Source organism: Cyphomyrmex costatus, unplaced genomic scaffold, assembly GCF_001594065.2.
Source record: "Cyphomyrmex costatus isolate MS0001 unplaced genomic scaffold, Ccosl1.0 scaffold51, whole genome shotgun sequence".
Lineage (NCBI taxonomy): Eukaryota > Metazoa > Arthropoda > Insecta > Hymenoptera > Formicidae > Cyphomyrmex > Cyphomyrmex costatus.
In genome coordinates, this window is record NW_017279354.1 from 353338 (window position 1) to 364728 (window position 11391).

The 11391-nt window shown below is 37.2% G+C and overlaps 1 protein-coding gene across 1 annotated transcript; it reads right to left on the reverse strand.

Moving 5' to 3' along the window:
• Positions 1-6798: 6798 nt before the first annotated feature.
• LOC108778779 (uncharacterized) lies at positions 6799-9536 on the reverse strand. Its single transcript, XM_018546046.1, has 4 exons — positions 9438-9536; positions 8730-8929; positions 7501-7644; positions 6799-6960 (listed from the first exon to the last, which is right to left on the reverse strand). The coding sequence occupies exons 1-4, from the start codon at positions 9442-9444 to the stop codon at positions 6874-6876; spliced, it is 438 nt and encodes a 145-aa protein (XP_018401548.1). The 5' UTR covers positions 9445-9536; the 3' UTR covers positions 6799-6873.
• Between the last annotated feature and the right edge of the window lie 1855 nt (positions 9537-11391).

Below are 11391 nucleotides of genomic sequence, written 5' to 3' on the forward strand. Positions count from 1 at the left end.
CTCTCGGATCAACTTCGAAATAACGTATATTACTGACACGTTTACTTGTGAGAAATTCGTACATTCATCGATTAATGACTACAAATCGATTGACTCTTTTTTCAGCTTTTTTTTTTGTTGCTGCTCGAGCGCTACTATAACAATTCTTGCTTTTACATCTGTCGTGTTCAATGCCTCACATTGAATAGCGTGCAGATCTGCAATGAAAAAAGTAAGCTTTTTGTGTAGCCGGTTTGTCATTATATGGTAGGACCACGAAGTTTTTTTTTTTTTTTTTTTTTTTTAAACTATCCAGAATCACGCCCGTACGCTGCAGACACAGGATCGTCACTTTGGGTATTGTTGCACCCCTTATGTCGCGTGTCACGCTCGCACCCCCTCTATTCGCCTTTAGTTATGCTAATTTTTGCGCGGCTCTCCTTACAAAATATAGCGCAAGAATATAAAACCGATTTCATAGGCTGTCGCGAGCATATTAGTGTATATGTAAAATTTTATATATATGTATGATATAATATACAAAGAGATTAGTTATATACAAGTATACATATGTACGTTATATATTTAAATCATATTTAAAAGAAACGTTCTGCAAAGAATTTAATTTTTAAAAAATTTAATTAAAGAGTATTAAAATACAGAGATTTCACGTTAATTAAAATATCCAGCGTCACTAATACTTTCTGGCGCGTTGCAGTTTTAATTCTGATCTTAAATTAAGAGTCTTTATAATCAAATTATTATTAAAGTTTAATAATATTATTATCGATCCGAGCAAAAAGATATATAAATCCAATATATAAATTAGTAAAAAATATTACCAATTTCCTTTGCGATCAAATGAATACACAAGCGTGATTACTCTCAAGAAATTTTCGTCACTTCATTCGCATTTCTCATTGTCACTATTATTCGCACCAATAAATGATTGGAAATGGACTGCGATTACAGTAATATCGTCCGTACAACGCACACACGCTCGAATGATATTTCTTTATAACTCCGAACGGGAGAAACCGTCCTCACGAGGCCAATCGAGACCTTAGTACATTCCGTATTGTTACGAGGCCATTACACGGCTAGGCGGGGGGGGGGGGGGGGAGCCTGGACGAGACGCGTGTGCACGCGTGCAGCCTCTAATGGCAGATGGTGTTGGGGCTCGCGTTTGCGGCGCAGCTGCAGACGAAAAGGGCGGCACGAGCGAGAAAGGACGAAGGGGAGAGAGGACCCGCGAAATCGCAAGGACCACCCTGTGACCCCCATAACCGTCGGAAAGACCCCTCTCCTCCTCTTACACGGGGGTTGCTCCCCGTAACTCTCGCACGCTAACCTGTTGGTATACAGGGTGTTTCCAAAATACCGCCCAGTATTTATATAGCGTTATGCCTGATGAAAAATTAAGTCGATTACTATTAGGAAATTTTTTTCCACCGTGCTTACCGAAGCAGTTATTATCGACGCGAGAGAGCGTGAATCCCGTTATCATTCTGCAATGCTCACCGCGCGCGTGCCTGTCGCAGACACAACAGTGAAAAGCTCACTCGCATGGACCGCGAATAATGGATGTGCGTTAAGCACATGAAACGGGCTGTCGTTCAGCACACGTTTGCCTCGCTGCGCTGGTTCCGTAAATGGGAAATGCACGCTCTGTCGTTTAAATTGATTAGTATCGGCAGTGCCATATAATCAGATTAAAACAGAGAGCAACGAGGAGCACTCGAGCCAACCGTATGTCGGGATTTTCAGAAAATTGACTTTCACACATTTGTTTGAAGAAATACTACGAACGGACCACGTATTCGAAGTACGTCCGAATTCGATTTGGAGTTCAACATTCTTTTGTTCTACAGTGTTTATTTAATCGTTAAATACTGGGATTATATTCAGGTGGTTACTACGGCAAGATTATGAAAGAAAAGAAGTTATTCATCTTGCTCTAATATTTTATATATATATATATATATATATATACTTGAAAAATAATTGCATTAAGTATATAACACAATTTTGATCATCCACGTAAGAAGTATTTTATAGTAAAAATATAAGTATTATGATTCCAAAGAAATTTATAATCGCTTGTGGCACAAAAGTAATAAACATGAGATAAAAAGAGAAGGAGAGAGGGAAAGAGAGAGATAAAGCGTTTATTTGAAGTTCTGTGGCAAGTCGTCTAAGAATATGCAAAATAAATTAAAACTCAAAAGAAAGCAAGTTATGACAGACGTTATAAACGGTAAACACTGAAGATTAAATAGAGAGTAGAAGATGTGTGCAGCTATAAAAGTATAAATTGGAAATAAAGTAAAATAAAACGAATATAATGAATATTACGCGTATATTAAAATTAACAGAAGAGAAGAGAGAGAGAGAGGCAATGTGCGTTATATTCTTTTAGCTACTTGTTCGACTCGATAAAACGAGATTTTATTGTCGGAACCAGTCGCGATTGCAGTTTCATACTTACACCTATCGTTTCGACGTATAGACCCTATCATGAAATCGGCGGATTCTCAATACTAAACAGCAGCTGCCGCTGCGCTCTTAACGCAGCGGGGGGAGCAGCTGTCCTCTCTCTCTCCCTCTCTGCTCTCGAACCCCGATCCCGATTCTGGTTTTGCTTGTCGTATCTACCGCGCCACATGCGTGGATGGATTCGTCTCTACGAGTGACCCGTATAGCTTCCGAAAAACGTGTTTACCCAAATGAAATGAGTGTTGCGCTCGCGACAGTACATTCGATGTACAAAGCTCGGTATGAACGAATTGGATCGAACGCGCTGATGTTTTTTTCCATCAAAAACATTAATTCTGTTTTTTCAAAGAATCGATTTACAAAAACAAATTCCGATTTTTATTTAAGAACTATGAATTAAAAAGCTATAGGTTCTTCTGTAACCAAAAAGATCCGCGAAGCATATACGTTTTGGAAATATATTGAAGACGTAAATTGTAAGGAAGAATATTGGTGAATTGGAGTATGAAAAGATCGGTCTAAAATGTTAAACTGAATAGATTTTCATGAAACTTCTATCAAACGTTATATTGGGTCATAGGATATTGGTGAAAAGATTTTATGTAGAAATGATCAGGTGGGCCAATACGGCGACTTGGGATAAAGGCTGTGCCGCTTTTCGGATAATGTTTCGTTCTTTATGGCAACTCCACTTATCGATTCTTAAAGAAATACGACATTTATTACGATAGATAGATAAATTATAAAAAGAGTATAAAGAAATTACACATCATTCTAAATTGAAAAATAATACAATAAATTTTTAGTAACGGTTTACCATCTAGATTAAAAGTAATTTAATAAATAGTATTTTTTTTAATCTGTGTTTTTTTCTAATAGAAATGATAGAAATGCACTATAAAGTAATGACAAAATTTTAGTCTTTTAATATACGTATTTTAAGTATTCAAAATGATTTATGTAAATTTACATTGCGATGCAGAAATCAGTTGTTCAATAAGTATACAATAAAATATTTATTTGTTCTAAATCTTTGTATTATAATTAATCAATGAATCGCAATGACACTTTATATAAATCATTTTGATTACTTGAATACTATAAAAACATTTAGATCTTTGTCATTTTTAAATTTTAATTTTTAACAATAAAAATAACGAATAAATAAACTGTCGAAATATGTATATCATTTAATAAAAATAGGATATTATAAACATATTTTTATATGTATATATAATTTGTTTAAAATAAACATTAATATATAAATTATATGTATTATATGTATCTATCGAATCTTCTTAATCTTTCTGAAAAACTTCACAATGCATTCTTTCAGTCATTCGAATGCGAGTATTTTTGATTAGCTTTTTCCCAAATTTCGAGAAGATGGTCTATTAGGTTCCAATTTATTGTACCGATTTGTTATATAAAGTCCTTTTACCACTACGATTCTGCAATAAATAAAACATTTGGTGAAAGTTACATGAAAATCTATTTAGTTTAACATTTTTGGTTCAATCTTTGCATACTCCCTTCAATACATATGTTGAATAACGGCAATATCATGAGTGGATATTTTTGTAACGAGTTTTCCGTTGTTGCGCTTCGATACGATTGACGTAAACCGCAATAAGCGCAGATTTATCGAGTCGGTATATATATATCGATACGCGAGCACCAACGATTTCCGGACCGCAGACGTAAATAAAATAAAAAAAAAAGAAAAGACTCAATCGAGTGCGAAGAAGGTACGATAGAGAAAACGATGAAAATTGTAGACAGACGTGAAAACAATCGGCATGAAGTCTTTTATTTCGTGATATAAATCACTATTTACTTACATTCACCTATCGATATCGTGATAATGCAAAAGGCATAAACTCGGATGAAAGAATCTTTTTATCTCGGGGAATGGTCTGGAAGATTCACAAATATTTGTCAAATCCGGATATAAGACGTTTTCCAGCAAGGACACAGTGTAACACAACGAATCATTTCATTCTTGTTTAACGTTGACAAATAACAAGAATGTAATGATTCACTGTGAAACTGGAGTACATTAACAAGATTATGTTTTTCGAAATGTTTTGTATAAAACATTTGCGACATTCGAAATGTGACAATTGCATTAAACGTTTGATCTCGCTTAAGATCTTAGGAGCTTTCCAACAAGAGACACAGTCGACACAGATGACACAGTGTAACACAGTGAACCATTACATCATTGTTGTTCGCCAATGTTACACGAAGGTAAAATAACCATTGCGTACAATGAGTGTCGCTCGTTTTGAAAAGCTCCCCCTATTATCAAATTCCCCCAGTTTTAAAACTAAGAGCAGATAATCTCGTATTATCGGTCTCATTATTAAAATTCTGTTCAGCCGAGTTGGACTGATTCTCCTCGGCTTAATGAACGTCGCTCCCCTTTCGCGCATCCACATTGTCAATTATAACGTGCATACTACGCGAGGATGATCGCGCGCGTGTCAATCGACTCGCGTCGGCAACCCGACGATGAGAGGGGTGGTTCACCCTCAAGCCTAAGCAGCATTGTCCGCTTGATTCTGGTCCCGCCGCCAGCTGTTGCCATTTTTTTTATTTAGCCCCTCCTCGCTCGTGCTCGCCCTCGGGCTCTTTTGTCGAGTATCGTACTCGTTCATGTCAGTCGATCCGAGCCGAAATTAATCAAAGGGGGACGATGGGTTGCACGTGGACAAGCCTCTTCCTCCTCCTCTTGTCCCCCCCCCCACCCCTTTGCGCAAACGTGCACTTTTCCTCGTTCAAAATATTAAATAGCGCAATCCCCAGTAACAATTCCGCCCGGAGTAATGAGGGAGACGAGGAACAAGGGGGAGAAAAAAGGATCAACGTGGAAATGAAGAAGCGAACGGCCACGTGCCAACCATGGGAATATAATGCCGCAACGGCCACGTGCTTAGTATCTATCGGGTGAGCAGCAGAAAACGACCACTGGTTGCGTCACGGCGGCTTAAGCTTTTGCAATTCCGTTTCTCTCGCGCAGTTGGCAATACATGTATATTTATTTGAATCTGGGATTTATCTTGAACGTGGGATCATAGCTGAGGAGCGTGAAAATTGAATCGCCACCGATGAAGAAAACAGAGGCAGTCATTCCGTATGTAACCCCTGCGATTAAGTAAATAAGTGTGGTAATTGATTCGAGTAGCTTCACCGCAGTTGTAAAAGTATATAAGAGAAAGTATTTCGATTTTAACGTTAATAAATGTGCTTTTATTAAAAATTAAATACATGAATATTATGTTACTCGTGTTAAATTAAAGTAAAAAAATTGCTGAAAATAATCTTCACTAACAACAGTATATAATTATAATGGAGTATATAATTATGGTATTCTGCCGACATTTTTTTTTCACCGGAAATTTGTTCTGACTAATCAACAAAAACCTTTGATATTGACACATCAAGCTGAATTACTTTTCTATGAGTCACTCTGTACTTTCAATGTATCTCAATTTATCAATGTATGATATCGTAAATCCATAAACGGTATAAGAATTATTTACATTACTTATATAAATATTCTTTCAAAATTTACTCCTATATCAAACTTTCACAATCTTCGTCTTATCTTGTAGATAAAATATAAGGTTGAGTGTATTGGACGTTAATATTTGTTATCTCTTCGTTTTTCCATTGAAAATTACAGAACGTAAGATTTGTACGTAGTGGGAAATGGCTTGTTGTAAAGTTCCAGAGACTACGGCATTTTCTGACTCACGCTTTACGTACCGTTGAATCATTTAATACTCGTGACTGCATCTCTCGTCGTGTCGTAAGCGTGAAAAATAAAATCCGAAGACCCGAATGACATGACGAATCGCGATTAGACCATAAAGCTCCGTAATTACAATCCAAAATTACAAAAGGGGGTGCAAATGGCGACGCCATCGCCGTTATAAATTGGCCTGACTTTGTCTGTTATGCCCTTTCTTTCGGCATTAACTTAAGCGTCGATAAATTACTTTCTCTGCATGCTAATAGAACTTAAGCGAGAGGGTAGATAAGAACGACTCTCCATCGCCAACTTTGTGAAATTTTAATCTAACTTCGGGAAAGCCTCATAAGTAAACAGGCGGTGAACGTTTCGAAACGATATTCGCCATTTACGGTATATTGTTTATTAGCGTTTTGTTTTCCATAAAAGTACAAATTTACAAATAAATAAAGAACAAAATAATAACATTAAGCAAAATGTTTCAATCATACATGTCTGTTAATACAACATAAAATGTGTTTAATCCTAAATTACATTTATACGTATAAAAGTCATTTTTCCTGCAATTATAAATCGTTATTTATCAATCACGACAATTCCAAGTGAAAGTGTTTCTTCAAACAAACGATTGTAGATAAGATTTAACATTGTATTAAGACTTCATACTCCTTGTATGATATTTCCTTCCCATCGAACGGAATGTACAAAACACCGTGACTTCTCTGGATCTGTCAAACAATAGTTTTAGGCATATATAAAGATTCCTGATTGCGCAGATACAGACTGTTTTCCAGGTAGAATATGCTTTGTCACATTGCGTTACATCGTGTAAAGTAATTATTAATACGTTTAGTTCCATAGCATCATCAGAGTGCATTATGTGTATTTAGTGTATTTATGGTAGACTTATGATTTTAATTTGTAGACTTAAATTATAAAATTCTTTCAGGATCGACATTTTTTGATGATTTTATTACAAAATAATAGCTACTAAATAATTTTTTTAAGAAATTGATAAAAAAAGTTGACAGAGTAACACTATGTCTCATAGTTGGAACACTTTGTATTAGACACAGCATATCATCTGTGTATTCCTTGTGGAAAACAGCCACAGACTGAGTGTGGCTTGAACATTCACGCGCTATAAATTTCATTCCACCTTTCCGCGTGTAATGAGCGAAAAGATAGAACGAAACAATGTGAACATCGAAACGTCCAAAATGAACGAGCAGTTTAACTCTTAACAATTATTCCGATTCCTAGCGTACCTTTCCTACGCAAGGTGCACCATTGTGATAAACACGGCCGACGTACAGTATTTCCCCATTCATTGTCCTCCCGGCCTCTACCGCGTGATCCGGTACATGACCATGACCTGTTAGGATCCAATCGAAATGGACAGGCATCAATACCTAAGATGTGAAAACCAACCATTATTTCGAATTATACGTCCGCCTGGATTTCGCGACGACGCGACGAGAAGGGAAGAAGGAAGGGGCCGCGAATCCAGCCAACGAAACGACGTACTTCGACTACTTTCCTTCCGACCCTACCCGACGCAAATAGATTAATTCGCGGGCGATCGTGCGGCTGCGTGTAAGCCGAGCCGAGAAGAAATTGATTCGAACGAGCATGATCGAGTGCACGCCAAATAGCAAACAAAGGGTCCGCCTAATGTGGGATCGAAGGGATGTACTAGCTTCAGTAACGCATCGAATCCCGCTATACCGATCAATACTATGAACGTTTCATTCTGTATTCGATATTCGTATACTTCGGTTTTTCATTTTATCTTGAAAGTTGTCGAGAATTATTCTGCACTATTATCGTCCATCAGTATTTTTATGAAGAACATTCCATGATCACGACTATTGTTAATCGGTGGGATGATAAATTAAATTATACGTCGTTTCATTCGTATAGAAGGTGTCTCGGATTTACTATACGACTTCATCAAGGAAGGAAATGATTGCGAAAATAGAGGGAAACTGGAAGAGCAATAAAACGCGCTCGATCGTTTCTAAAATATCGCCGTGCAAATATCCGTGACTAACACACTACGCTCGATCGCACAGTCGTAATCTTATCTTCGCCATCGAAATGAGATGCGCCAGGGATATAGAGATATAAAAGCGACGTGTTCGTGCGCTAAGGTTTTACGCGAACTCTTTAATTCGCTTATTAAGGAAAGGAGGAACAGAGAGCGGCGTTATGAAACCAGTGCGCTCGTAACGATGCGGAGGCAGAAACACATAAAAATGTAGTTCGCGTTACGTAATTATAGATTGATTAAAATTACGATGTCGTGAAAGGTAACTAAATAAAAATAATTGACACGCGATTGATTGGCGTTCGAACCGACAACGGCGTGTAATTGGAACTACATTCACGTAATTGGAAGGGAAATAATTTCGTTTGAAATCCCAACTCGAAATGTCAAAACGTGTGAAATAACGAAGAGAATCGAATCTCTCATTTCTCGCGATCTCTGTTATACCTCAAAGTCATGTTTCATGTGCTCGGCACCTCCGTAGCACACGTAGGCAACTCCATGATCCGGCTTCACTTTTGCCGGCAACATGTCACCCTGGTGCATGGCTCGACCTACGACGAGATTCATGCCGTCCAGGTCCCTACCGATGGAGATCATCATATTACGATCGACGTATCTGGACGACCATCTGACCCATTTGAATCCTACAACAAAGCCATCGAATGCTTACGATACCTTCACGAAATCACTCGTGATGTTTACGTATTTCAAAATGTTTAACCATAATTTATCACACATTCTTATCATATCGATTATTCATCACATTTTGATTCTCATAAGCAGGCAAATAAGTGAGTAATCGTTACAGTGATTATTGAGCAAGGTTTATTATATATTTTCTATCACAAAAAAGATGTAAGATAACAAAAAGATATATAATTCATTTTTGTTAATTTATCGTGTTTGTAGGTAATTGTTATCATTATAATATTTAAATGATTAATAAATAAATGAAATATTAAATAATAATTAAAATATCTAATATATTTATTATTTAGTAGATGATGCACAAAAATAGAATTGTCTTTCTTCTTCATTTTTTTTTAAATCGTATCCTAAGATCAAAATAAAATCAATTCTGTATTTGCTTCACAATGTGATCGTTATTACTGTTTCCTGTTTATATGTAAATTTTACGGTATCACTGCTTACCAGGCATTATTGTTCCTTGATCGAAACTCGCTGTCGCACTGTCACGCTACGATGAATAATTAAATAGCACGAGTGACGATTTGCGTGGCGACACGTTTAAGTGAGAATTATCACTGAACGTGCCGATACTTTGGGCGTAAACGAGCTGAAGTTTGCAATCCCACCATTCGAGACCTTATCAATCTTATCAGCACGGAAACGCATGTTACGTGGAGCATGTGGCACGCCATGTTTGAACACATGAACTATATTATGCTATTCATTCGTCATATCACGCGAAGTGATTCCATACCTATAATAATCTCATTGTTACAACTTTTACTTCAACTTCACGGTTGTGTGACGAAAAGTGTAATATAAGTACATATATCGAGTAAATGCGAATTTATGACACGTAATACATTAATCATTGTTACGTGCAAGATAAAACAAATTCGTAGTAATCGATCTAATCGCATATGTACGTCATCGAGAGCAAATAAAATAATCCAAAAACGAAGTACAATATATTTCGTTCACTAAACCGTTTCAATTTAGTCTTAAAAAAATACATAATCCCATTACAATTATTTGATAAATGAAATATATATATATAATATACAATATATATGTATAATACAAATTTTCAGAGCAGAGAGTGATTGTCAATCCATACAATGCAAGTTTAGCAATCGAAAGCATTTAGAAAGAGAGAAGGAGAGAGAGAGAGAGAGAGAGAGAGGGAGAGAGAAGAACAAAGCTCAGATCAGACAGTCTCGAGCAAAGAAGACCCGTTATTTTCTCGTCGCTGTAAACGTCGCAGTCGTGCCTCGCGAGGAATGCACGACGGCGGAGGAATGAACTTTCTCGTTCGTGCGCGGCAGGAAACGAACGATTTGCCGCGCTCATCGCTCGAGCGAAGAGAAGCCGATCTCTTACGTATCGCCGTGTCGTACAAAAATACACGCGTTACGCGATTCACGATTCACACTTGGCGCGTAGCCGAGTGTTCGGTTATTATTTTGCCAGGTAAAATCTTATTAAAATACAGGTATTATGTAACAAGAGAAAATACAGGTATAATCAAACTATAGGTGAAAATACATCTTAAGCAGTATGTATGTATTATACATGAAGAAGCGATCGTTCATTGTTTCCGTTAAAATCACGATAAAATTAGTGAAGTAAAAGGTTCTTTCGCCGGAATTGCTTGCCTTCTCTAATCGCTGATCCGTAGTTAATTGTGCCACAGGTAATGTGTTTAGAGCAGAGGCGGTCTATTCGTTTAATGAGACGTGTAACGAGCACGCGTGTCGCTTCGAGCGTAAAAACGAGGTAAGCATCTAACGATCAGTCTCGTTTGAAAATTCTGTCTGGTTTTTCGCTCAAAATTTCGCTCGAATTCATCCCGTGATTTGCATTCGATTTTACGTAGGTGCATTTTGTTTTTATGCTCACGCGCTGTAAGCATTAGGTCATCCTTGTTGTCTATTAAACATCGAGCAAGTGATGTTTACAGGCGCGGTAAGTGCAAAACAGAATGCACTTAATGTGTGTCTGACGTGATGGATAGCGTCCGAAATTCGAGATATTTAATCGAACGAGATGAGCCAGGGGTGTCTTTTGCCGTATTCTTATATGCAAAAAGGGTGCAAAAAGGTTTAAGCTCGAGGATGCTTTAATGGATCTGTTAAGGCAAGTGCTATCTTTTGGATATCCTCCCTCATCCTTTTGTGACTAACACTTTTGCTCGCGCTGTGATCGTTCTTTTCCTTTCTTTCCTTTTTCCAATATATAGTGGAAAAAAGGAGATATATATATATATATATACAGAGAAAGAGAGAGAGCGAGAGCGAGTATGTAACCCAAGCCTGACATAAAATATCGGAATCACGATGATATTTGCCCAATACTATTGACACGACAGAAAAGATATCGCAGCGTTCGTTCGAGTTATTCAAAAATTCTCAATGGC